Raw genomic sequence first — 27,495 nt, forward strand, 5'->3', positions numbered from 1 at the left:
ACCTAGAACATAACTAGAACAGAACCAGAATAGACCTAGAACATAACTAGAACAGAACCAGAACAGAACCAGAACAGAACTAGAATAGACCTAGAACATAACTAGAACTAGAACAGAAATAGAACAGAAATATAATAGAACTAGAACAGAACTAGAATTGAATCAGAATTGAACTAGAACTGAAATAGAACTAAAACAGAACCAGAACTAGAGCAGAACTAGAACTAGAACAGAACTACAACAGAACTAGAATTGAACTAGAACTGAAACAGAACCAGAACAGAACCAGAACAGAACTAGAACAGAACTAGAACAGAACTAGAACAGAACTAGAACAGAACTAGAACAGAACTAGAACAGGACTAGAACAGAACTAGAACCGGAACTAGAACAGAACTAGAACAGAACTAAGCAGAACTAGAACAGAACTAGAACAGAACTAGAACAAAACTAGAACAGAACTAGAACAGAGCTAGAACACAAATAGAACTAAAACAGAACCAGAACTAGAGCAGAACTAGAACAGAAATAGAACAGAACTAGAACAGAACTAGAACAGAACTAGAACAGAACCAGAACAGAACTAGAACCAGAACAGAACTAGAACCAGAACAGAACCAGAACAGAACAGAACCAGAACTAGAACCAGAACAGAACTAGAACAGAACTAGAACAGAACTAGAACAGAACTAGAACAGAACTAGAACAGAACTAGAACAGAACTAGAACAGAACTAGAACAGAACTAGAACAGAACTAGAACAGAACTAGAACAGAACTAGAACAGAACTAGAACAGAACTAGAACAGAACTAGAACAGGACTAGAACAGAACTAGAATAGACCTAGAACATAACTAGAACAGAACCAGAATAGACCTAGAACATAACTAGAACAGAACCAGAACAGAACCAGAACAGAACTAGAATAGACCTAGAACATAACTAGAATAGACCTAGAACATAACTAGAACTAGAACAGAAATAGAACAGAACTAGAACAGAAATATAATAGAACTAGAACAGAACTAGAATAGACCTAGAACATAACTTGAACAGAAATAGAACAGAACTAGAACAGAACTAGAACTAGAGCAGAACTAGAATAGACCTAGAACATAACTAGAACTAGAACAGAACCAGAACTAGAACAGAACTAAAACTATAACAGGACTAGAACAGTACTGGAACAGAACCAGAACTAGAACAGAACCAGAACTAGAACAGAACTAGAACACAACTAGAACAGAACCAGAACAGAACTAGAACCAGAACAGAACTAGAACCAGAACAGAACAAGAACTAGGAACAAAACAGAACTAGAACAGAATTAGAACATAACTAGAACAGAACTAGAATAGACCTAGAACATAACTAGAACTTCATAGAACTAGAACAGAAGTAGAACAGAACTAGAATAGAACTAGAACAGAATTAGAACAGAACTAGAATAGAACTAGAACAGAACTAGAACAGAACTAGAACAGAACTAGAACAGAACTAGAACAGAACTAGAACAGAACTAGAACTAGATCAGAACTAGATCAAAACTAGAACAGAACTAGTACACAACTATGTAGAACAAAACTAGAACCGAAAACTAAGACAGAACTAGAAGAGAATTAGAACAGAACTTGAAAAGAAATTAAACGAACAAAACTAGGCTAGACTATAGTCTAGTATAGTCTTCAGTGTTATCTGTGCTATTTAGTTGGTCTCTACTGCTAAAAAACGCATCTGAAAGAGTTGAATTTTAACATTTCATTTAAAATCTCTCAGAAAAGTAATAATTTCATACTTTTTCTTTTAAAACAACTTCTCCACTGAGCACCACTAGCCCCACACATGAATGAATATGGATTCCCTAAACAAAGAGGGGCGAGAGAGTGTGGGAGAGTGTTAACTGTACGTCGTATAGTAAACAAAATTCTAGTATTTTGTCTACAACAAAGTGGTAGATAGATAGACAACATGTTTCTGACTACTCTTGGCACAGACCCACTTGGTAGTAATCCAATAGAACACAAGCAACAAGAAAAAAAAATGAGATTTTTGTTTTTACTAACAAAACAATCTGCTGCTGATAACAAATAAATCGAATGGATACAACAGCAACTATATGTACTACAACGCTCACTCACTACTCAAATGGAATATTGTAAAAGTAATAACACCAACGAACGACAGTTTATTGGTGATCGTGTTGCTTAAAGGGTCGTTGTACGCTAAAGGAAAATAATAAATAAAAATAAGACAAAAACAAAAGAAAAAAAAAAAAAAAAAAACACCAGAATAAAGAAATTAATTGAGAAATTTAAATTAACAACAAATATGTTTAATATACAAATCCATTAATGAAAATAAGTATGCGTTTTATTTGGTGTCAATGTAACAGAAAAAACAACAAAAGGAAATCGAATGGCCTATTTTTACAAAAAAAAAAAATAATATAAAATTAATTTAAATTTTTAAAACAAAAGAAATTACAAAGAATTAACAAGCACCCACGTTTTTTCAAGTAAAAATATTTTAATTTTTAACAAAAAAATATTATAAAATAATAGAAAATCTACTTTGTTTTAAATTAAACAATAGAAAATTATTTATTTAAATTGCATTATTTTAAATAAAAAACCGCATATCTATTAAAATTAAAACACAAGCACGCACAATAATAAAAACTAAATGAAAAAAGTGTCAAAATGCATTGATTAGAACAGTAAAACAAAAACAACGACACACAGCAACAATAAAAAGCAAAACAAATAAAAAACCAATTGAATAAACATAACAAAACAATCAAAATAATAACAAAAAAAAAACTTACATATCATCATATCAACAAAAACAACAACTTACCAGAACAAATTGTAAACAAAGATGTCGTCTACTCCCAGCACTTGTACTTAAAAGTTCTTCTCATTGTTATTGCTGTAATTTTGTAAGTATACTTCTCTGTACTAGTTTTCTTCATTTCTCTATTTACATTAGTATGTAAAGTAAAGTATGTGTGTGTGTTTATTAGTAAACAAACCTGTTATCAATCAGTTTAATACTCTGAAAATCTCCATTGAAGTGGTGTTTAATTCATTTTTTTTTATTTTTAGCTTAAGATACAAACTGCAGTTTTATTTTTAAATTTATCGAAAAGTAGGTGTGGAATATTAATTTTTTGCATTTGCAAAAATCCATGTACAAAGTAAAAATGCTAGTACTTGATGAAGGAATGTGCACCACACATAGTCTGTACTATTTAGCTTAGTATACATATAATCTATAAACTATTTTTAGGACAATAGCTTAGTATATGTCCCGTTTATAGTCTGGACTATAGGTTATTCTATAGTCTATTGTATTGACTAGACTAGTCTAGACTAAAGTCTAGTCTATAGTTCAGTTCTAGTTCCGTTTTTATTCAGTTCAATTTCCGATCTAATTCAGTTCTAGTGCAGTTCCAGTATAGTTCTAGTTCTGCTCTAGTTCTGTTCTAGTTAAGTTTTAGATCAGTTCTAGTTCAATTCTATTTCAGCTCTAGTTCAGTTCAAGGTCAGTTCTAGTACAGTTCCAGTACAGTTCTAGTTCAGTTCTAGTTTAGTTCTAGTTTAATTCTAGTTCAGTTCTAGTTCAATTCTAAATCAACTCTAGTTCAGTTCTAGTTTATTTCTAGTTTACCTCTGGTTCTGTTCTCATTCTGTTCTAGTTCAGTTCTATGTTAGTTCTTGTTTAGTTCTAGTTGAGTTCCTTCTAGTTCAGTTCAAGATCAGTTCTAGTACAGTTCCAGTTCTAGTTCAATTCTAAATCAACTCTAGTTCAGTTCTAGTTTATTTCTAGTTTACCTCTGGTTCTGTTCTAGTTCAGTTCTAGTTGAGTTCCTTCTAGTTCAGCTCTAGTACAGTTCTTGTTCATTTCTAGTTGAGTTCTAGTTCAGTTCTAGTTCAGTTCTAGTTCATTTCTAGTTCAGTTCTAGTCCAGTTCTAGTTCTAGTTCAGTTCTAGTTCAGTTCTAGTTCAGTTCTAGTTCAGTTCTAATTCAGTTCTAGTTCAGTTCTAGTTCAGTTCTAGTTCAGTTCTAGTTCAGTTCTAGTTCAGTTCTAGTTCAGTTCTAGTTCAGTTCTAGTTCAGTTCTAGTTCACTTCTAGTTCAGTTCTAGTTCACTTCTAGTTCAGTTCTAGTTCAGTTTTAGTTCAGTTCTAGTTCAGTTCTAGTTCAGTTCTAGTTCAGTTCTAGTTCAGTTCTAGTTCAGTTCTAGTTCAGTTCTAGTTCAGTTCTAGTTCAGTTCTAGTTCAGTTCTAGTTCAGTTCTAGTTCAGTTCTAGCTCAGTTCTAGTTCAGTTCTAGTTCAGTTCTAGTTGGGTTCTATTTCTGTTCTAGATCTGTTCTAGTTATGTTCTGTTCTAGTTCTGTTTTAGTTCTGTTTTAGTTCTGGTCTAGTTCTGTTTTAGTTCTGTTCTAGTTCTGTTGTAGTTCTGTTTTAGTTCTGTTTTAGTTCTGTTCTAGTTCTGTTCTAGTTCTGTTCTAGTTCTGTTCTAGTTCTGTTCTAGTTCTGTTCTAGTTCTGTTCTAGTTCTGTTCTAGTTCTGTTCTAGTTCTGTTCTAGTTCTGTTCTGGTTCTGTTCTAGTTCTAGTTCTGTTTTAGTTCTGTTCTAGTTCTGTTCTAGTTCTGTTCTAGTTCTGTTCTAGTTCTGTTCTAGTTCTGTTCTAGTTCTGTTCTAGTTCTGTTCTAGTTCTGTTCTAGTTCTGTTCTAGTTCTGTTCTAGTTCTAGTTCAGTCCTAGTTCAGTTCTAGTTCAGTTCTAGTTCTTACTTCTGTTCTAGTTCTGTTCTTGTTCTGGTTCTGTTCTAGTTCTGTTCTAGTTCCGTTCTGGTTCTGTTCTAGTTCAGAACTAGAACTGCATTAGAACTGAACTAGAACTGAATTAGAACTGAATTAGAACTGAATTAGAACTGAATTAGAACTGAACTACAACTGAACTACAACTGAACTAGAACTGTACTAGAACTGAACTAAAACTGAACTGAACTAGAACTAGTTCTGTTCTAGTTCTGTTCTAGTTCTGTTCTGTTTCAGTTCTAGTTCAGTTCTGGTTTTGTTCTAGTTCTGTTCCAGTTATGTTCGGGTTCTATATTAGTTCCGTTCTAGCTTTGTTAAGTCCTAGTTCTGTTCTATTTCATTTCTAGCTTAAATTTAGGATTCTACTAGTGTTAAATCTTTTTGCAGTTAAAAAATTTTATTTTCTGCTTTAAAAAAAATTTTAAATATTCACATGCGATGTGTTATTATTATGATTAAATTCAAACGTCACGACTATAATGTTTTATACTAAATCATTTTTATTAACCCAAACTAAATAGAAAATAAAATATAATAAAAACACTTTGAAGATAAACCTTAAGAAAATATTTATTTTGGCCTTTAAAAGATAAAAGCGAAAAATTTTATTATTTAAATTTAATAAAAACAAAATAATTGACAAAAAACATTGATATATTACACATAGGAAATGTATTTACTTGACCTTTAGGAAGGTAAGAAATGTAATTTGAATAAAATATATTTTAGTTTTCAGCATTATTTCTATTTTTAATCATTCCCTTACATGCGAATTACTTAATATATAATTGAAAAAGTAAAATTTTTGATAAATCTACTGATAAATGACTTTTTTGTATTGTCATTTAAAACGTTGCTGATAAAGTTGTTATAAAAAAAAACCGCTAAAAATATGGTTCCGAGTATATTTTTAGTAGCTATGGCTGTAAGGGCATTTATTGTTTGAGGAGTATTACGACTATAGAAATTTTAAACTGATTAAAATATCAGCAGACCAGTCAGTTAGGCAGCCAGCTGTTGATTTTAGTTAGGTTTTAGGTTTTATTAGCCTTAATTGAAGATAGGAATTAGCAAATTGAAATTATCGGTATCAGTTGAAATATTAAGCTAATTAAAAGCTGATAAAAAGAAAAGCTTTTTTCTAATTTTATAGGTAATTTCCATTTCTATTCTAGTTGAACTTGGAAATTACTTAATTGCTTAATAAGTGCAACTATTCCAATTAATTTTGTTTAATTGCTAGATTTATCTATATTTAAATTGATTGATTTTTATACAATTAATTTGTTTTATTAACAATTTAATTGATAAATTGTTCGTTGTTTTTGTTATCATTTATTGTGGTGACTTTCATTTATATTATTATTTATTTAACCCACAAACAATAGAAACATGTTTGCAAACGGTTTTAGAAATATGCACACGTTTTCCCAAATTAGTTTGCAAAATAAAAAATAGAATTAAATAATTAATGAATATTTAAACATGTTTGTTAAAAGGCAAAAGCTACATGTTGTTGTGTACCTTCCGGTTCTTGAGTGATTTATGATGACAGAATATCGTGAGCAGAAATATAAAACTTCAAAATTAAAATTATGTCAAAGGCTATAGACTACACTATAGTAGGGACTATAGTCCGGAGTATAAACTAGACTAAAGTCCAACCATAGAATAGTTACATATATATTAGTTATGTTTCAGTTCTAGTTTAGTTCTAGTTCATTTCTAGCTCTATTCTAGTTCTGTTCTAGTTCTGTACTAGTTCAGTTCTAGTTTGGTTCTAGTTCGGTTCTAGTTCAGTTCTAGTTCAGTCCTAGTTCAGCTCTTGTTCTAGTTCAGATCTAGTTCAGTTCTGGTTCAGGTCCAGTTCTAGTTCAGTTCTAGTTCAATTCTAGTTCTAGTTCAGTTCTGGTTCAGTTCTGGTTCAGTTCTAGTTCAGTTCTAGTTCAGTTCTAGTTCAATTCTAGTTCAATTCTAGTTCAGTTCTAGTTTAGTTCTAGCTCAGTTCTAGTTCTAGTTCAGTTCCAGTTCAGTTCCAGTTCAGTTCCAGTTCAGTTCCAGTTCAGTTCTAGTTCAATTCTAGTTCTAGTTCAGTTCCAGCTCAGTTCTAATTCAGTTCTAGTTCAGTTCTAGTTCATTTCCAGTTCAGTTCTAGTTCAGTTCTTGTTCAGTTCTTGTTCAGTTCTAGTTCAGTTCTAGTTCAGTTCTAGTTCAGTTCTAGTTCAGTTCTAGTTCAGTTCTAGTTCAGTTCTAGTTCAGTTCTAGTTCAGTTCTAGTTCAGTTCTAGTTCAGTTCTAGTTCAGTTTTAGTTCAGTTCTAGTTCAGTTCTAGTTCAGTTCTAGTTCAGTTCTTGTTCAGTTCTTGTTCAGTTCTTGTTCAGTTCTAGTTCAGTTCTGGTTCAATTCTAATTCAGTTCTTGTTCAGTTCTAGTTCAGTTCTAGTTCAGTTCTAGTTCAGTTCTAGTTCAGTTCTAGTTCAGTTCTAGTTCAGTTCTAGTTCAGTTTTAGTTCAGTTCTAGTTCAGTTCTAGTTCAGTTCCAGTTCAGTTCTCAGTTCTAGTTCAGTTCTAGTTCAGTTCTAGTTCAGTTTTAGTTCAGTTCTACTTCAGTTCTAGTTCAGTTCTAGTTCAGTTTTAGTTCAGTTCTAGTTTAGTTCCAGTTCAGTTCTAGTTCAATTCTAGTTAAGTTCTTGTTCAGTTCTAGTTCAGTTCTAGTTCAGTTCTAGTTCAGTTCTAGTTCGCTTCTAGTTCAGTTTTAGTTCAGTTCTAGTTCAGTTCTAGTTCAGTTTTAGTTCAGTTCTAGTTCAGTTCTAGTTCAGTTCTAGTTCAGTTCTAGTTCAGTTCTAGTTCAGTTCTAGTTCAGTTCTTGTTCAGTTCTAGTTCAGTTCTAGTTCAGTTCTAGTTCAGTTCTAGTTCAGTTCTAGTTCAGTTCTAGTTCAGTTCTAGTTCAGTTCTAGTTCAGTTCTAGTTCAGTTCTAGTTCAGTTCTAGTTCAGTTCTAGTTCAGTTCTAGTTCAGTTCTAGTTCAGTTCTAGTTCAGTTCTAGTTCAGTTCTAGTTCAGTTCTAGTTCAGTTTAGTTCAGTTCTAGTTCAGTTCTAGTTCAGTTCTAGTTCGCTTCTAGTTCAGTTTTAGTTCAATTCTAGTTCAGTTCTAGTTCAGTTCTAGTTCAGTTCTAGTTCAGTTCTAGTTCAGTTCTAGTTCAGTTTTAGTTCAGTTCTACTTCAGTTCTAGTTCAGTTCTAGTTCAGTTCTAGTTCAGTTCTATTTCAGTTATAGTTCAGTTCTAGTTCAGTTCTAGTTCAGTTCTAGTTCAGTTCTAGTTCAGTTCTAGTTCAGTTCTACTTCAGTTCTACCTCAGTTCTAGTTCTAGACTAAGTCCAAACTATAGGTTACAATATAGTCTAAACTATAGACTAGACTGTTGTCCAGACTATAGTGCTGGCTATTGACTAATGACCGGAATAGTTGTAGAATTTTGTTCAGATTATGGACTATATATATATATAGTCTTTTATTCTATAGATTTTATCAGCACCACAATTAGAATTTTACTAAAAGTTCGGTATAGTAAGAACCATGATTGGCAAATAATTTCGGTTTAGAAGGAATTGCCATTAAATGTACATTACGTATTTTAAAATTATTAACTTTTCACTCCTAGGACCCTTTTCTAATGCAGAAATGTCGCTTAAAGCTTTTTCCTTTAGCATACCACAACATAAAAAACTTTTAACATGAAAGCTTTTGAAAAACTTTAATAAAACGTCATAATAATGTTGAAAACATCTGTTCAGCATACAATAAATCTTCCAGCAAAATGGACCAATTATTAAACAATTTATGTATTAATAAATTAACAAGTAATTAACTAACCTTAGCTAATAATTAATCAGTCATTAACATATTTTTTTCCCAACTTTTTAGATTGTCCTAAAATCTTAACAAATATTTTGTTAAGCTGCTGCTTGTTGTCTGTCTAAGTATCCTTGCTACTCCTAAATACCAGCAAAAATGGAAGGTTTAAATAAATTTCGCAATCGTTTTCGTACCACCAAAATTCCCTCCGAAGTGGATGATGGTTTGGAAACTTTGGATGAATACCGCATGAGATGGCGCTCCATAAAAGTTATCTATTTTACCATGTTTTTAATGTCTTTGGGATTTAGTATTATACTAACGGGGATATGGCCGTATTTGAATAAGGTAATGCAATAATTTATAGGAAGGTAATACATTTCTTGATCTTTTCTTAATTGTTCTTAGCTAGATCCTTCCGCCGGCAAGGAATTTATGGGTCTTATTGTAGCCGCCAATCCATTGGGTCAAATGATTTTTAGCCCCTTATTCGGTTGGTGGAGCAATAAAATCGGTTCGATACGTTTGCCGTTGTTAAGCTCTTTGGCTTTATTCACTGTAGCCAGTGCTATATATTCTTCTTTGGAAATGCGTCCAGATCATGTGAAGTATTGGATGTTGGTTTCTCGTTTCTTAATTGGCGTCAGTTCGGCTAATATTGCAGTGTGTCGTTCGTATTTGTCGGCTGCTACTCGTTTGAGTGAACGAACAAAAGCGGTTTCCATGGTTTCATTAGCCCAGGTTTTGGGCTTTATTATAGGACCCGGTTTACAGGCTTTGGTTACTCCTCTGGGAAGTGATGGTTATGTATGGCTGTGGGGCGGTATGGTTTTTAATATGTATACCGCTTGTGGTTGGATAAACGTTGTCATGAGTGTGGGCAACTTTATTATGTTTCTGCCATCGATATTTGAGGTGAGAACTAGGACAGAACTAGAACAAGAACAGTACTAGAACACAACTAGAACAGAACTAGAACAGAACTAGAACTGAACTAGAACAGAACTAGAACAGAACTAGAACAGAACTAGTACAGAACTAGAACAGAACTAGAACAGAACTAGAACAGAACTAGAACAGAACTAGAACAGAACTAGAACAGAACTAGAACAGAACTAGAACAGAACTACAACAGAACTAGAACAGAACTAGAACAGAATTAGAACAGAACTAGAACAGAACTAGAACAGAACTAGAACAGAACTAGAACAGAACTAGAACAGAACTAGAACAGAACTAGAACAGAACTAGAACAGAACTACAACAGAACAGAACTACAACAGAACTAGAACAGAACTAGAACTGAACTAGAACAGAACAGAACTAGAACAGAACTAGAACAGAACTAGAACAGAACTAGAACAGAACTAGAACAGAACTAGAACAGAACTAGAACAGAACTAGAACAGAACAAGATCTGAACTAGAACCGAGCTAGAACTGAACTAGAACTGAACTAGAACTGAACTAGAACTGAACTAGAACTGAATTAGAACAGATTTAGAACTGATCTAGTACAGAACCAGAACTGAACTAGAACAGAATTAGAACTGAACTTGAACTGAACCAGAACTGAACTAGAACTGAACCAGAACTGAACTAGATAAGAACTAGAACTTAACTAGAAATGAATTAAAACTAAACTAGATCTAAACTAGAACTGAACTAAAGTTCATTTTTCTTTTTATTTAGGAACGTAAAGTGGCGGCCCGTGAAATAATGATAATGCAGGGTAAATCGTCGGAAAAAGAAACATGGAAATCTATTAAACCGGACTATATATCAGCCTGGACTTTGATAGTGGCATTTTTTGTATTGGTATTCAATTTTGTTTTATTGGAAACGTAAGTTTCTAAGAAATCTTAGAATTTTGGAAAGATTCCCTGACTTTCAAGCAATTAACTCCTACTTTTAAAAGAAAGTCGGAAAGTTTTTTTAAAATTACTAAAAATCTTTTTTTTCTTCCTTTTTAGCTTGGGCACTTCTTTGACCATGGATCAATTTGCCTGGTCCAATGATGAGGCCTTGTGGTATATGGGTATTTTAATGTCTGTGGGTGCTATAGTAGCTCTTATAACATTTGTGGCAATTAATCCATTGTGTAAAATGTTTCCTGAAAATCAGGTGCTAATATGGGGTGGTTTCTCTTTAATGGTATTGGGTCGTGTACTCTATATCCCCTGGGGAGATGGACCACCCAAAATTGCTGAAGTCTACAATGTAACCATACCTTTAACGGGCAACTCTACGATAGATCTATCGCCGGACAATGAAATATTCTTGGGCTGCCCTAAAACTCAAGAATGGTGTGCCACAACTCCAGCGCTCACTCTTACACAGTTTATTATAGGTTATGGTTTTACCTCAATAGGTTATCCTATTGGTGTAACTCTTATACAGACAATATTTTCCAAAGTTTTGGGTCCAAGACCTCAGGGAGTTTGGATGGGTTTAATGACTGGCTCGGGTTGTCTATCCAGAGTTTTTGGTCCAGTATTTGTGGGTTCTATTTATACACGATTGGGTACTTATTGGACCTTTGGCATAACAGCTATAATGATGTTATTTTCCATGATATGGTTGTTGATTGAAAAGTAAGTACTCCTCATAGATATAAGAAACATAAACATTATTTTAATTCCGAAAATATCTTTTCAGAAAACGTTTAATTCCTCCCACATTTGAGAGCACTGAACCGGTGGAATTAAAGGATTTAAGTGCGTCAAAAAAAGAAAATAATTCGGAAATCAATAGAGATATTGAAGCCGAAGTCAATGGTCATATAGAAGAGGATTCTAAATTATTAAATAGTAAAAATAATGTAGTTATAGTAGCGGCCCAGGAAAAGTGTTAAACTTTATACTTAATGTGCAATTATTATTTAGATTAAGCTCTAGAAACAGAACAGAGGATATTTTTGAATGCAATTACGTAAAAAAGTAATTCAATTACTTTGGATTTTAACAATAATGATAATTATAGTAAAAAAATATTAGATAATTAAAAAAAAACAAGTAATTGCTACAATTAACTAAACAAATGATTTGATTACATAAAGGAATTGTTACTCAATTAAAATTATCCTTTTAAATTATTTTTTATGCAAATGATTATAAGTACTTTAATATGTTTTTTTAAATAGTTTGTATATTATAGTATTATTAAAAATTTATTTAACATTTTGTGCTTAATTTGTGTCGTCTGTCTTATTAACAAACTGCCTTTAACAGTAATAATGTATTAGATAAATAAACTGTTAGTTAAGTGGATTTTTGTACAACAATATAAACATAAATAAGTGGTTTTCTTTAAAGAGGAGTTTCCATCAAATAATGTCTGAATCAGAATCGAACTGGAACTAGAACTGAACTTGAACTAAACTAGAACTGAAGTGGAACTGAACGAGAGCTGAACTAGAACTAAACTGGAACTGTAGTGGAACCTAACTAGAACTGAAGTGAAACCCAACTATAACTGTAATAGAGCTGAACTAGAACTGAACTAGAACTGAACTAAAACTGAACTAAAACTGAACTAGAACTGAACTAGAACTGAACTAGAACTGAACTAGAACTGAACTAGAACTGAACTAGAACTGAACTAGAACTGAACTAGAACTATACTAGATCTGAACTAGAACTGAATTGGAACTGAATTGGAACTGAACTAGAACTGAACCAGAATGAACTAGAATAAACTGGAACTGAACTAGAAGTGAATTAGAACTGAACAAGAACTAAACTGGAACTGTAGTGTAACCTAACTAGAACTGAAGTGGAACCCAAATAGAACTGAAATAGAGCTGAACTAGAACTGAGATAGAACTAAATTAAAACTGAACTTGATATGAACTAGAACTGAACTAGAACTAAACTAGAAATTAACTAGGACGGTACTTGAACTGAGCTGGAACTGAACTATAGACTGATCCAGTCAAAACAATGGAATGATCCATAGATCAGTCTATAGTCTTGTCTATAGATCAATCTATAGTCTTAACTATAGATCAGTCTATAGCCTTGACTATATATCAGTCTATAGTTTTGACTATAGATCAGTCTATAGTCTTGACAATAGATCAGTCTATCATCTTGACTATATAAGAGTCTATAGTCTAGACTATATACATATATATATTGACTATAGATCAGTCTATAGTCTTGACTATAGATCAGTCTATAGTCTTGACCATAGATCAGTGTATAGTCTTGACTATAGATCAGTCTATAGTCTTGTCTATAGATCAGTCTATAGTCTTGACTATAGATCAGTCTATAGTCTTGTCTATAGATCAGTCTATAGTCTTGACTATAGATCAGTCTATAATCTTGACTATAGATCAGTCTATAGTCTTGACTATAGATCAGTCTATAGTCTTGACTATAGATCAGTCTATAGTCTTGACTATAGATCAGTCTATAGTCTTGACTATAGATCAGTCTATAGTCTTTACTATAGATCAGTCTATAGTCTTGACTATAGATCAGTCTATAGTCTTGACTATAGATCAGTCTATAGTCTTGAATATAGATCAGTCTATAGTCTTGACTATAGATCAGTCTATAGTCTTGACTATAGATCAGTCTATAGTCTTGACTATAGATCAGTCTATAGTCTTGACTATAGATCAGTCTATAGTCTTGACTATAGATCAGTCTATAGTCTTGACTATAGATCAGTCTATAGTCTTGCCTATAGATCAGTCTATAGTCTTGACTATAGATCAGTCTATAGTCTTGACTATAGATCAGTCTATAGTCTTGACTATAGATCAGTCTATAGTGTTGACTATAGATCAGTCTATAGTCTTGACTATAGATCAGTCTATAGTCTTGACTATAGATCAGTCTATAGTCTTGACCATAGATCAGTGTATAGTCTTGACTATAGATCAGTCTATAGTATTGACTATAGATCAGTCTATAGTCTTGACTATAGATCAGTCTATAGTCTTGTCTATAGATCAGTCTATAGTCTTGACTATAGATCAGTCTATAATCTTGACTATAGATCAGTCTATAGTCTTGACTATAGATCAGTCTATAGTCTTGACTATAGATCAGTCTATAGTCTTGACTATAGATCAGTCTATAGTCTTGACTATAGATCAGTCTATAGTCTTTACTATAGATCAGTCTATAGTCTTGACTATAGATCAGTCTATAGTCTTGACTATATATCAGTCTATAGTTTTGACTATAGATCAGTCTATAGTCTTGACAATAGATCAGTCTATAATCTTGACTATATAAGAGTCTATAGTCTAGACTATATACATATATATCTTGACTATAGATCAGTCTATAGTCTTGACTATAGATCAGTCTTTAGTCTTGACCATAGATCTGTGTATAGTCTTGACTATAGATCAGTCTATAGTATTGACTATAGATCAGTCTATAGTCTTGACTATAGATCAGTCTATAGTTTTGACTATAGATCAGTATATAGTCTTGTTTATAGATCAGTCTATAGTCTTGACTATAGATCAGTCTATAGTCATGTCTATAGTCTTGACTATAGATCAGTCTATAGTCTTGATTATAGATCAGTATATAGTCTTGTTTATAGATCAGTCTATAGTCTTGACTATAGATCAGTCTATAGTCATGGCTATAGATCAGTCTATAGTCTTGACTATAGATCAGTATATAGTCTTGTTTATAGATCAGTCTGTAGTCTTGACTATAGATCAGTCTATATCATTGAATATAGATCAAGTTTATAGTCTTGACTATATATAAGTCTATAGTCTTGACTATAGTTCAGTCATCAGTCTTGACTATTGATCAGTCTAGAATCTTGACTATAGATGAATTTTGAAATCTACAGTTTAATACACTGATTCAAGACAATCTCTTTTTTCAACACCCTGTTAATAAATCGTTCATACACCCTAATTATATATCAATTTGGTCTTGTATTTAATCAAATAAATGTGTGGTGCTGATATCATTGCATGTATTTATCAACGTCATTATAATTGTCAGAGTATTTAAAAGTGTTTGCTATTTTTCTTCAAAAAAAAAAAAAAAAAAAAAAAGATAAGTATTCAATTTACCAAATAATCCGCTCAGTTTAAAACCTAGAGCGAAAGTAAAAACATCATGGAACGCTGGCATAATCGCATTGCTGTTGTTACCGGAGCCAGTTCCGGTATAGGAACAGCTATAGTTAAAGATCTTTTGGCATCGGGTTTAGTAGTTGTTGCTTTAGCACGCCGAAAATATCTAATCGAAGAATATGCCATAGAATTGCCAGAGGATCAGCAAGCACGTTTGCATGCTCTCAAATGTGATGTCTCATCGCCGAGAATGGTTAATGAAACATTCGATTGGATTGAAGCCAATTTGGGTGGTATAGATATACTTATCAATAATGCTGGGCGTTTTGTTGAGGGTCAATTAACCACCATGGATGTTGAGGAAATACAATCGATCTTGCAAGTCAATGTTATGGGTGTGGTTTATTGCACTCAACGGGCTTTTAAATCGATGAAAGAACGTGATATTGATGGTCATGTTGTTTTGATTAATAGTACTTTGGGTCACAATATACCACCGTCTGTGCATGATTTGCCCGTATTTAACATCTATCCACCCAGTAAATATGCTGTGACTGCTATAGCGGAAATTTATCGTCAGGAATTTAAGGGTTTGGGTACAAAAGTTAAAATAACGGTAAGTTTTTGACGAGGATTTCAATGGATGGCAAGTTTTAAACTAGTTTTTCATTATTATTGTAGAGCGTTAGCCCCGGTATGACTGATACCGAAATCGTACCCGATGAATGGAAAAATGCTGCTAATTCAATACTTAAATCTGAGGATATTTCGGAATGTGTCATGTATGCTTTGGCCACCCCTCCTCATGTACAAATTCATGAGATTACTGTGAATCCTTTATAAATATGTATTGGAATTTAGCTTGAATATTAAATGCAAAATTAAGAATCACAGAATTTGTGTGAAAAAAACTTAGTTTACTTTTCTTTGAAGAATCACTCCACCAGAAACTAAACTAGAACCGAACTAGAACAAGAACTGAATTAGAACTGAACTAGAACAGAACAAGAACAGAACTAGAACAGAACTAGACCAGAACTAGAACAGAACTAGAACAGAACTAGAACAGAACTAGAACAGAACTAGAACTAGAACAGAACTAGAACAGAACTAGAACAGAACTAGAACAGAACTAGAACAGAACTAGAACAGAACTAGAACAGAACTAGAACAGAACTAGAACAGAACTAGAACAGAACTAGAACAGAACTAGAACAGAACTAGAACAGAACTAGAACAGAACTAGAACAGAACTATAACAGAACTAGAACAGAACTAGAACAGAACTAGAACAGAACTTGAACACAATTAGAACTGAACTAGAACTGAATTAGAACTGAACTAGAACTGAACTAGAACTGAAGTAGAACTGAACTAGAACTGAAGTAGAACTGAACTAGAACTGAACTAGAACTGAAATAGAACTAAACTAGAACTGAACTAGAACTGAACTAGAACTGAACTAGAACTGAACTAGAACTGAACTAGAATTGAACTAGAATTGAACTAAAACTGAACTAAAACTGAACTAGAACTGAAATAGAACTGAACTAGAACTGAACTAGAACTGAACTAGAACTGAACTAGAACATAACTGAACTAGAACTGAACTAGAACTGAACTAGAACTGAACAAGAACTGAACAAGAACTGAACTAGAACTGCACTAGAACTGCACTAGAACTGAACTAGAACTGAAGTAGAACAGAACTAGAAGTGAAATAGAACACAACTAGAAGTGAAATAGAACTGAACTAGAACTCTACTAGAACTGGAACAGAACAAGAATTGATCTGGAAACGAACTACAACTGAACTAGAACTAAACCTATGTTCGGAGTTCGCTTATCCTAGGTCTTCCGGAATCTCTGACTTTACTCTTTGAATTGCGTAAGACCCTATCAAGCGCTTTTTCTCACATCTCTGCGCGTCTGTCGGTGATTGTCGCTTTAAGGAACTTTCGGTAGATGTTTTCTTATTAAGTTCTTCTTAGACATCCATACTCCTTAGAGGAAGGACGAACGACGAGAGTCTTTGAGTTAGTGCGATCGTACAGTATGCTTTAACAAGTTGCTTAACAACATCGGCTTCCTGCATCCATTTGGTCTTGAAGAGGATTTTTTTGAGTATGAGTAAGAGTCTTCGGGTTTGTGGTGGGTACACTCCAGTATTTAGGCTCAAACATTTCGAACCTATAGTATATATAGGCATTCCTTATCGATCATCACTTCTATTTGATCTTGAAAATGCTTGGATTTATGAGGATGTTGGATTATTAAGAGTTTCAAGATTGTGTTCGTGATCGTGTATGAAGGAACATTTATAGACTTCGCGTCTGTGGTTGTGATCAGTCCAGCACATAGAATAAAACATTTGGTTCTTTGAAAACACAGTTTGCTTAATGACTTTGGTTTGCAGCCTCGCTCATCACTCGCATTTGGTTTGGAAACAGGAAGTTTCGTAGTCTTTATCTGTTCAGCAGTTAATTTAAAAATATGGTCCTTCGAACCTACAGTTTCATTCTTGGATCTTTATAGGATCTTCACTCCTATTTTGAGTTCTTGAACAGGTCTCCTTAGATGAGGATGGGCGAACATTAAATGTCTTTGAGTTTATTGTCGTGTTTAGTCCTGCAATTTGATTGAAATATTTGGTTCTTCGATCCTTTAGTTTGTTTTAACAAGTTGCTTAATAATTTTGCCTTTTCCTATCGACCATTACTGCTATATTTTTTTGATGAGTACAGGTGAACTTTAAGTCTTTAAGTAGGTGGTGGAAATCAGCCCGTTATATATATGAAAAATTTTGAACATTTGGTCCTTCGAACTAATGAATTACTTTAATATTTGGTGTTGAAGAGGCCTTTTTAGATGAGTATGAGAGTATATGAAGAGTATTCGAGTTAGTGAACCTAATCCGTCTGTTATTTCCTTTAAAACCATTTGGTCCTTCGAACCCTAAAGTCTAAAGTTCAGATCATTCTTTTTAAAAGTTATTGAGAACATTTTTTTTGTTATTGCTTCATATAATGAAACACATTTTTGGAAATATTTTTTGTTTTTGGAAACACTGAATTATTTATATATTTCTTTTGTTGTTTGTTATTTAATTCAAGTATTTTTTTTTTGTGGTTGTTGTATAGATATATAATTAAGGTTATATTATAGTTATTATATATATATATTGTTTATTCATTTTTAAATGTTATTTTAATTATACAAAAATATTTAAGTGATTTACTTAAATTACAAGATACGTTTTTTTTTTTTAATTGTTTGTTTTTTTTGCAATTTTTTTTCTTTTAAGAAGTATAAAAACTGCTAATTATGTTCTTTTGGGGGCGGTTTATTTTTAAAGGGATCATTTTATATAAAATTCATTTAAAAACAACAAATTTTTGTTTAATAAAAACTAATAATAATAAAGTAAACTTTAAAGAGAAATTTAAAAAAAAAATGAGATTTAATAATTACGGATGAATTAAACAATTGTTAAAAAAAAAGGAAAAACTTATTGCAGTTGAAGCAAATAATTATAATTATAAAAAAAAAAAGAAAACTTAAAGGATTTTTTTACTGACTTCAACATAAAATGAAGCGAAAACGAAGTGTGTAAGGTTAGAAGTTAAAAAAATTTCTAAAGTAGTTTTATCTTATGTAATTTTTAAGGTTAAGAAGAAAAACTTAAAACAAATTTGGAAAAATATTAATTGTTAACAAATTTAAAAAAAATCAAAATCAAAGACATAAAAAGAGAAAAAAAGATAAAAACATGAAAAAAAAACTCAACAAATAATAGTCACAGCATTATAGAGAATTTCTATTATTACTATAATATTTATAAGATATATAAAATCGTTTAGGTGAAAAATTAAAAGAATAAAAAAAAAAAATCAAACCTCAAGTACCTATAAAAAGCCTGAGAGAGTTGTGTAGACAAACGGAGTATCAACGTTTTTCCGCTTTATTGCTAAGAGGCACCGATAGACGTGTACGCAACGTATGAGTGGTGGAGCCGGTTGATGCTTTACCCGTTACCAATTTTGTATTATTATGCTGATTGTTGTTATCTAAAGGAAGACCAGCTATAGATTGACGTCTAGTGGCTACACGTTTTCCAGTTAAAACGTTTGCATTTGTGCTTGAATCCTGTTGTTTGGCATTTAACATATTACGGGAATTGTTTGTGTTATTGTTATTATTGTTGTTGCTGTTAGCATTGCTATTATTATGGGCAGTGTTATTGCTATCATTACGCTGACGTTTCGAGGCAGGTTGTTGTATATCTGTGTTGAGTCAGGGCGTTTAGGGTAAACGTTTTAGTTTTAAAGGAGTAGAAGGGGGGAGGAAATTATAGTTTTATAGTTTTTTTCTTGCTATTTTTACTTAAAATTATTAATTTTAACAAATGCTTTAACTTAAATTAGTCAATTGTTTTTTTTATAAAATTTTGTAAAATTTTTTTATTAAATTTTTTTCAAAAACTTTAGCAAAATGTAAAGAAACAGTGTTGAAAATTAGTCTAGAATTCAATAAAACAAAATAAATTTTACGAAACTTTTTAAAACTTTTGCAAAATATTGGTTTTTAAATATTTTTTTTAAAAAATGGTCCTACGAGCCGATAAATAATAACCTTTTTCTTTCTAATATTTTCCAAAAAAAAAAAAAAGTAACAAGTATTTTAACTATTTTCAAACATTGATATTTAAACATTTTTAAAAAATGGTCCTACGAGCCGAGAAATTAAAAACATAAATTTTTCAAAAGTTTTCAAAAAACTTTTTCAAAATTTTGTTTAAAAAGCTGTTTATATTAATATCAGATACGGTACTGCGAACCTGAATTTTCAATAGAAACGAATTCTCCTTAGTGAATCTTCTGTTTGTTTGAATTTTTCTTAGAAATGAATTCGCCTTAGTGAGTTTTCTATAGAAATGAAATCGCCTTATCGAATTCTTATAGAAACGAATTAGCCTTATTAAATTTTCTATAGAAATGAATTCGCCTTATAGAATTTTTGCAGAAATAAATTCGCCTTATTGAATTTTATATAGAAATATAATTTACCTTATTGAATTCTTACGGAAATGAATTCGCTTTATAGAATTCTCGCAGACATGAATTTGTTTAAATGAATTATCCATAGAAATGAATTCGCCTTATTAAATTCGAATTCGCCTTATTGATTTTTACATAAATAAATTCGCCTTTATTCGCATTTTCCATAGAAATGACTTCGCCTTGGTGAAATATCAATAGAAATGAATTCGCCTTATCAAATTTTCCATAGAAATTAATTCGAATTATAGAATTTTTGCAAAAATGAATTCGCTTAGTTAAATTTTTCACAGAAATGAATTCGCCTTATAAAATTTTTCCAGAAATGTATTCGCCTTATTGATTTTTTTTTGTATTAATGAATTCGCCTTAGCTAATATTCCATAGAAATTAATTCGCTTTATAAAATTTTTGCAGAAATGTATTCGCCTTATTGATTTTGTTTGTATTAATGAATTCGCCTTGGTTAATATTCCATAGAAATTAATTCGAATTATAAAATTTTTGCAAATATGAATTCGCCTTGTTAAATTTTCCCTAGAAATAAATTCGCCTTACAAAAATTAATTCGTCGTAGTGAATTTTATATTTATTATGTAAATATTCAATAAAAATGAGTTTTCCATAGAAAGTAATTCGCCTTATTAAATTTCCGATAGAAATGAATTTGCCATATGTAATTTATCATAGAAATCAATTTGCCTCAGTGAATTTTTCATAGAAATTAATTCGTCTTAGTGAATTTTCTATTTTTTGTGTGTATTTTCAATGGAAATGAATTTGTCTCATTGAAGAAGTGAATTTTAGTTTGTATATTTTCCATAAAAATGAATTCGCCTTAGTAAATTTTCTATAGAAATTAATTCGCCTTATAAAATTTTGGCTAAAATGAATTCGCCTTCAAAGTTTTCCATAGAAATGAATTCGCCTTATTAAATTTTCTATAAAATTAATTCGCCTTATAAAATTTTGGCTAAAATGAATTCGCCTTACAAAGTTTTCCATAGAAATGAATTCGCCTTATTGAATTTTGTATAGAAATTAATTCGCCTTATGACATTTATACAGAAATGAATTCGCCTTATGAATTTTTTACAAACAATTAATTCGCTTTATTCAATTTTTCAAAGAAATGAATTCGCCTTATAGAATTTTCCATAGAAATGAATTCGCCTTATAGAATTTTCCATAGAAATGAATTCGCCTTATTCATTTTTCCTTAAAAATTATTACGCATTAAAGAATTTTCTATAAAAATCCATACGCTTTAGCAAAATCTCAAATTCTTCACAATTTTCAACACTGTTTCCCTTACACAACTATGCTTTCAAATTTGTTAATAATTTATAACCTCAACTTAAGAGCTAAAATAATAAAACTCACACAATAATAAAATAATAATCACTGTAAAATAATAGATGAAGAACTACTAGTACTAGAACAATTATTTGTATTATTATCATTATTATTGTTATTACTAAACTCCTCAGGAGGCATTTGTTTTGCCACCACCACAACCTCATCGAAGTGATGATGATGTTCGTGTATTTTAAAAACACTTTTCTTTTGTTTTTTATCATCATTGGCAGCACCATCAACATCAACACTATTATCATCTGCGGCAGCAAGTAGATTTTAAATTGGAAAAATAACGTTTATAGAGATAAAACAATAGAATAGAGAACAAAAAGTATTTGAAAAAAAAAACACCAAATTATTAGAATTTATGGTAAAAATAAGCCAAATGTGGTTGATTGATAGTTTTAATTTTGATTGAAATGAATTTAGAATTTTGTTACTTATTTTTTTTTTTTTTTGAAATTGAAACATGATTGAAGTTGAACTGGGTAGGAGGAGATAATGATGATTTCTTGTAGCTTAAAGATGTTGATGGATGGTAAAAATGAAAACAACGAAGAAGACGTCGAAGAAGATTTTTTTTTTTGCCAAAACCAATTAAATTAACCTATTTTTTTATACAAATTGTGATTAAATGATTACATGTAAGACATGATTGTGGTACGCAGTTTGTGTTTAGAGATAAACTTTTGTTTTTGTTGTAATTAAACATAAAAATTAAAGTAATTATTGAAAAGTTTGAACTTACCCCTTGTAGAAAGTCTTCTTTTAGCTGCTTGAGTTTTGTTGTCTGCCTCACTTTTAGCTTTGGCTTCTGATTTTCTATCACCATTGGCCGTTCTCTTTAGACTATTGGATTTATCTTTGGCATCATCCTCCTGAGTAGCTGACTTGCGTGCCACACTTTTACCATTACTTAGTTTTTCTCCAGCAGCACCATTTACACTGCCGCCATTGGCATTGACACTAGAACGTTTAACGGCACTAGAAGAACGTTTGCTAGGCGGTTGCATAGAGTTTTTAGCATCGTTGGCTTTATCACCTTTACTTTCTGCCACGGCATTATTAGCATTTGTTATTGTTGGCGCTACAGGTTTTTGTGGTGATTTGAGTTTTTGCTCATCTTGTTTGTGTATACCCACCTCTAGCCAATATTTTAATTGGGCCTCACGTTGTTTAGACATCATTTCTTGTCCATCACGATATTTACTTAAAATGCCCTGTAGTTTTTGTACAGTTTTATATAAAGTTTCTGGGGATACTAGACCATAATCGAAGAGGGAACACATGTGTAAAATAAAATTACGATAGATATTTTTACGTATTATCTCATGGCCATTTGCATCAAGAAACATTTCACAGGCCAAAGGCAATTGACAATCACCCACATAGCCATGTTTCATGACATGTAGATTCCATAGTTTCATTAGTTCTTTTTCGCCCTCATTGACATCGGTGAATTCATCAATCATTTGTATGGTCTTTTGACGCAACCACAAGGGATCACTTTCACCTTCTGAATCGATATCGAGTTCTTTGGGATGGACTGGCAGACAGGTTTCGGTGTGATGATAAAGTCTGGAAAGCGGGGAAAGATAAAAACATTTTTAGGATTAAACTAGAAGTATAACAGAACTAGAACAACCAGAACAGAATGAAAAATTTTTCTAAAGAAATGAATTCGCCGTAATAAAATTTCTAAGGAAATGTATAAAAATGAATTCGCCTTTTGAAATTTTATATAAAAATTAATTCGCCTTAATGAATTTTATATAGAAATTAATTCGCCTTAATGAATATTGCATAGAAATATATTCGCCTTATATTATTATTGTAGAAATTAATTCGCCTTGTTGAATTTTCCACAGAAATGAATTCGCTTTATAGAATTTTCTATAAAAATGAATTCGCCCTATAAAATTTTTATAGAAACGAATTTGCCTTAAGGAATTTTCTATAGAAATGAATTCGCCGTAGTGAATTTTCTATAAAAACGAATTCGTACAATAGAATTTCTATTCAAATGAATTCGCCGTATTGAATTTTCCAAGAAAGTTAATTCGCCTTATAGAATATATCTGAAATGAATTCGCCTTATTGAATTTTTCATAAATGTGTATATTCTTTATTGAATTTTCCATAGAAATGGATTCGACTTAATAAATTTTCCATAGAAATGAATTCGCCTTTTTTTATTTATTTTCTATAGAAATGATTTCGACTTATTGAATTTTCCATAGAAATGAATTCGCCTTATAGAACTTTCGCAGAAATGAATTCGCCTTATAGAATTTTTCATAGAAATGAATTCGTTTTGATGAATTTTATATGGAAATGAATTCGCCTCATTTAATTTTTGCAGAAATGAATTAATTTTTAATAGAAATATATATTCGCCTTAATCAATTTAGAAGAGAAATTATATAGCCTTAAAGAATTTATATTTAATAAATTCGCCGTAAAGAACTTTCTACAGAAATGCTTACGCCTTAATTTTCTATAGAAATCCATTCGCCTTATTAAATTTTCTTTAGAAAATTATAGATTATTATTAAAGAATACTTAAAATTTCTACTCACCTATTATGACCCGTTATATAGGGTCTCTGATTACTCAAATCATCCTCATCCAAAACCAAAAACTCATCCAAACATGTCTTCTGTCGTCGCGGACGACAAACCAATAAATTTGTAACGCTAGTACGACGTACGGGACCACACGTACGTGCAAACGAACAACCCGATGGTCCGGCCAAATCATACGGTGAACCAGCATATGAACCATCATATGAATCGTTTATGGTAACATCAATTCTAGCACCATTTTGAGCAGCCGGCTGATAAGTAAAATTAAATCGTGCATGACATAATTTCAAATGTTTTAACAATGAATACAAACGCATACAGTCTAAACCGCACCAGGGGCAAATGACCTCTTGGGTGTATTCGGTCTGTTGACGTGTATTGTTGCTGTACAAAAAATTATAAACAATTTGTATTTTCTCAGTTTTGGCTAAGGGTTTAGATATGGTGGTTGTATTGTTATTGTTAGATTTGCCATTATTTTTGGTTGTTGCTGTAGAGGAAGTCGACATATTTGTTGCTGTTTTCAGGCAATTATTATTGTGATTTATTTGATCATTGTTGTTGGTGGTATTGGTATTCTCACAGTCAATACCATGGGTTAAATCGTTAAATGTACAATAGGTATCCATTTCTGTTAAAGAGATTTCCTTGGGCAACTCATTGGCCGACCAGGTTAAACGAAACTTTAAAGTGGGATATTGACTGAAGACATCAAATTTCATGGTTATTGGAATGTAATTATCGGGTAAAGTTTCCCAGCTGCGTTTCTTTGGTGAAAATGATTTAATACTTGAAGAATTGAGCTCTTGTAAAGCGGCCTCATAATCACCCTCGGGTATACAGCCGCTATTCTTTTCGTAAACGATTAATTCACAGCCATACAGCTTAGTGGCTAGTTTAGAGCGTTTGGTGGGAGTGTCTGGAAGTGTAGGAAACATTATTAAGTAGGTTATTTTAGGAATAACTTAATATTTAAGTTACCCTCATGGCCACCATTAGCAATGACTTCATCCTGTCCGGCGGGCTTAACTTTAATGCGAAACAATAGTTTATAGATGGTGTGTTGATCACCGAGTGGATGTATAGATTGAGCAGGTATGGAAATGGCAGTAAATTGTTGCATGGTATCAACAGGATTATAAATAACACTAGAACTGTAAGTCTGTTTACAGAAAAAATTAGAAAATCTTCTTTTATGTTTAAAAAATTCCTAAAAACTTACCAAAATTTCTTGAAAATCTGAGGTACTGTCTTTACGTTTACTTTTGGTTATTTTATACAAAGTTGATTCCACTGTAACCTTATCACCAGCCTGCCAGGCATGTTCCCCACTGGCCGCTTTCTCAAACAAACCATTGTAAATGATATTCAAATAATTATTTGATAATGTTTGACTTTTTTGTGTTAAAACATCCAGCATGGTGTTGATTTTGAAATTGTTACGCTTGCGATGAGTACGAGACATGCGTTCCTTCATATAGCTAAGAGTACGTTGCAAGAAAATCGGACTAGTACCGTGGCGATTACGCAAAAAACGATAAATTTGTGTGGGTTCTAAAGGAAATGGAAAAAATTATATAAATTGTGAAAAATATTGGTGAAAAACAGAAAACCTACTTTCAAATGCCTGTAAAAAGAGTTCCTGCTCTTGCTGGTGGCTATTAAGTTTAGTTTGTTCCGCTGCTGCTGATGCCGCCGTAGCCACTGTATTCGTGCCAATGCCTGTCATTGCTTCAGCACTATTACCATTTATTGCATTTTGCTGTTGTTGTTGTTTATTGTCCACTAATGTGGAATTGTTATTATGATTGCTATTGTTATTATTGTTGTTGTTGTTACCATTTAGGGCAGCAGCAGATGCCACAGCATCTTTTGTTTCTTTTTCACGTTTCTTTTGCGGTGGCATTTTTTTCATATTTATTTTCTTGGTATATTTTTTTTTCTTCTATTCTTTTTTCGCACTCGTTACACCAACGCTACGCCGCTGCTGCTTCTTCTTGGTCTTCTGTTCTAGCTAATTTTCACACACAATCTCTTTTCCAAACACACTCACTGCTATAAAAACATATATTTTCTTTTATTTCCTTAAATTTTTTTAACTAAACTATAATTTGCACTTTGTTTATTGGTTAAGTTAACTTTTTAAGTTAATTAATAGCAATTTAAATGAAAAGAATATGTGTAAAAATAAAATTTTATACGGCGCGAAAATTTTTCACACGCATTTATGCAAAGTTTACTTTGTTGTTTTATCAGAGTCCTGCGCCGACAAATATTAACTAACGGTGGCGGAGACTGACACTAAATATGTCGGCGGCGGCTTAAAATCGACTGTAAGCCGGCTAAGTTTTCATTTAACTACGTTTAGTTTTTAAATTTTCAACGATTTTAAATAAAAACGGAATCTGAGAGATCAGAAAGTGGGATTTTGGTAGCAAATATATTGTTTATAACTAAACAGAGCAAGCACAAAAGTTGTGTGAGAAATTATGCAGGGATGGATAAAAAATTCTTAAAAATTAAAAACAAATCCTTTCTCCAAGTTTTACGAGGATCGGCCTATATTTGCCCTATCCTCCATATAAAACATCTTGCAGAAAATCAGTTTCTAAAAAATTTTGCATTAAGAAAATGATCAATAACGTAAAAACAAAGATATTTTGTTTATTTATTTTTTATTTTTGTTTTATCCTCGTTCCTTCAATAATGTAGAATAAAGTACAGGGTTGCATAATAAAGTTACAAAATGTAGTAAAACGTGCCGCTAGTGGAAAAACTGGTTGTTAAAATTCGTTAACTTAATGTATACAGTTTGAAATTAATAATTACTTCTAAAATAAAAGAAATTTTAAAATACATATTGATATAAAATTTAGCTGAATAATTAAGATTTTTTGTTAAAAAAAAAAATCATAAAATGTATAATAAATTAAAAATTTCAGTTTAAAATAGATTATTTCGGTTCAAAACTTTTTTTTTTAAATGTTTCGAAACTTTTAGTTAAATTTTTTAGTTTAAAATTTGAATTAAAATATTGTAATATTTTATAGAAAATGGAATTTTTTTTTACAAAATTGAAAATTTTGCTGAAAAATTAAATATTTAAGTTTAAACTTTAATATTTTAGTAGACCTTTTTATTTAAAATTTAAAGTTTTGTTAAAATTTAAAATTTTTGTTCAAAATTTTAAAGTTTTATTCAAAATTTTAAATATTTATTCAAAATTTAATTTGTAGTTTAAAATTTGAAATATTTTACGAAGCTTTGTCCAATTTCTGTTCAAAATTTAATATTTTTGTTTTAAATTTCAACATTTTTGAAAAAGTTTTCAAAATTTATGTCCAAATTAAATATTGTTTTGGTTTAAAATTTTATATTTGGGTTCAAAATTTTAAACAAAATTTAAGAAATTTAACATTTCTATTCAAAATTGAAAATTTATATTCAGAATTTTGAAATTTTTTATTCGAAATTGAAAAATTTCTATTTGAATTTGAAGTTAATGATTGAAATTTAATTTAACATTTTTGTGTTTCTATTCTAAACTCAATATTCAAACTTTCTGTACGAAATTTTACATTTCTATTCGAAACTCAATATTCGAACATAAAAATTTATATTGAATATTTAAAATTTCTATTTGATATTGAACATTTTATTTAAATTGAAAATTTCTATACAAAATTGAAAATTTCAAGTCGAAATTTAAAATTTTTATTAAAAATCGAAATTGTAAAATACTATTCGAAATTGACA

General features: G+C 31.3%; 3 protein-coding genes across 5 annotated transcripts; 2 read left to right on the plus strand and 1 right to left on the minus strand.

Annotated features, from left to right (window-relative positions):
* Positions 1–2,116: 2,116 nt before the first annotated feature.
* LOC119600249 (major facilitator superfamily domain-containing protein 8) lies at positions 2,117–11,959 on the plus strand. 2 transcript variants are annotated; one of them, XM_037950361.1, is made up of 6 exons: positions 2,117–2,938; positions 8,745–9,023; positions 9,084–9,590; positions 10,367–10,518; positions 10,648–11,268; positions 11,333–11,959. In XM_037950361.1, the coding sequence occupies exons 2-6, from the start codon at positions 8,832–8,834 to the stop codon at positions 11,526–11,528; spliced, it is 1,668 nt and encodes a 555-aa protein (XP_037806289.1). In that variant the 5' UTR covers positions 2,117–2,938; positions 8,745–8,831; the 3' UTR covers positions 11,529–11,959. The 2 variants fall into 2 exon arrangements, with proteins under 2 accessions (XP_037806289.1, XP_037806290.1); XM_037950362.1 differs by lacking the exon at positions 2,117–2,938 and having other exon boundaries at positions 8,898–9,023; positions 9,088–9,590.
* A 2,771-nt stretch (positions 11,960–14,730) lies between these two features.
* Positions 14,731–15,649, plus strand: LOC119600255 (farnesol dehydrogenase-like). Its single transcript, XM_037950370.1, has 2 exons — positions 14,731–15,354; positions 15,420–15,649. The coding sequence occupies exons 1-2, from the start codon at positions 14,782–14,784 to the stop codon at positions 15,579–15,581; spliced, it is 735 nt and encodes a 244-aa protein (XP_037806298.1). The 5' UTR covers positions 14,731–14,781; the 3' UTR covers positions 15,582–15,649.
* Positions 15,650–17,919: 2,270 nt separating this feature from the next.
* Positions 17,920–25,996, minus strand: LOC119600227 (polycomb protein Su(z)12). Of its 2 annotated transcripts, none has more exons than XM_037950326.1 (6): positions 25,357–25,996; positions 24,962–25,293; positions 24,721–24,901; positions 23,734–24,658; positions 21,903–22,732; positions 17,920–19,021 (listed from the first exon to the last, which is right to left on the minus strand). In XM_037950326.1, the coding sequence occupies exons 1-6, from the start codon at positions 25,652–25,654 to the stop codon at positions 18,684–18,686; spliced, it is 2,904 nt and encodes a 967-aa protein (XP_037806254.1). In that variant the 5' UTR covers positions 25,655–25,996; the 3' UTR covers positions 17,920–18,683. The 2 variants fall into 2 exon arrangements, with proteins under 2 accessions (XP_037806254.1, XP_037806255.1); XM_037950327.1 differs by lacking the exon at positions 17,920–19,021 and adding an exon at positions 19,112–21,411.
* Positions 25,997–27,495: the final 1,499 nt, after the last annotated feature.

The sequence above is a fragment of the Lucilia sericata genome, unplaced genomic scaffold (assembly GCF_015586225.1).
Source record: "Lucilia sericata isolate MDLA Ls3-8-SP2 unplaced genomic scaffold, ASM1558622v1 Contig000108F_arrow, whole genome shotgun sequence".
In the NCBI taxonomy this organism is placed as follows: domain Eukaryota; kingdom Metazoa; phylum Arthropoda; class Insecta; order Diptera; family Calliphoridae; genus Lucilia; species Lucilia sericata.

Bases quoted from the DNA above. Each gene is read 5' to 3' on its own strand.
- LOC119600249 (XM_037950361.1), top strand. From the start codon at position 8,832: ATGGAAGGTTTAAATAAATTTCGCAATCGTTTTCGTACCACCAAAATT. The intron at 9,591-10,366 runs GTGAGAACTAGG...CTTTTTATTTAG, and splicing joins TTCTGCCATCGATATTTGAG to GAACGTAAAGTGGCGGCCCG. The intron at 10,519-10,647 runs GTAAGTTTCTAA...CTTCCTTTTTAG, and splicing joins AATTTTGTTTTATTGGAAAC to CTTGGGCACTTCTTTGACCA.
- LOC119600255 (XM_037950370.1), top strand. From the start codon at position 14,782: ATGGAACGCTGGCATAATCGCATTGCTGTTGTTACCGGAGCCAGTTCC. The intron at 15,355-15,419 runs GTAAGTTTTTGA...TTATTATTGTAG, and splicing joins GTACAAAAGTTAAAATAACG to AGCGTTAGCCCCGGTATGAC.
- LOC119600227 (XM_037950326.1), bottom strand. From the start codon at position 25,654: ATGAAAAAAATGCCACCGCAAAAGAAACGTGAAAAAGAAACAAAAGAT. The intron at 24,902-24,961 runs GTAAGTTTTTAG...TTCTGTAAACAG, and splicing joins CAGATTTTCAAGAAATTTTG to ACTTACAGTTCTAGTGTTAT. The intron at 22,733-23,733 runs GTGAGTAGAAAT...CCCGCTTTCCAG, and splicing joins TATATAACGGGTCATAATAG to ACTTTATCATCACACCGAAA.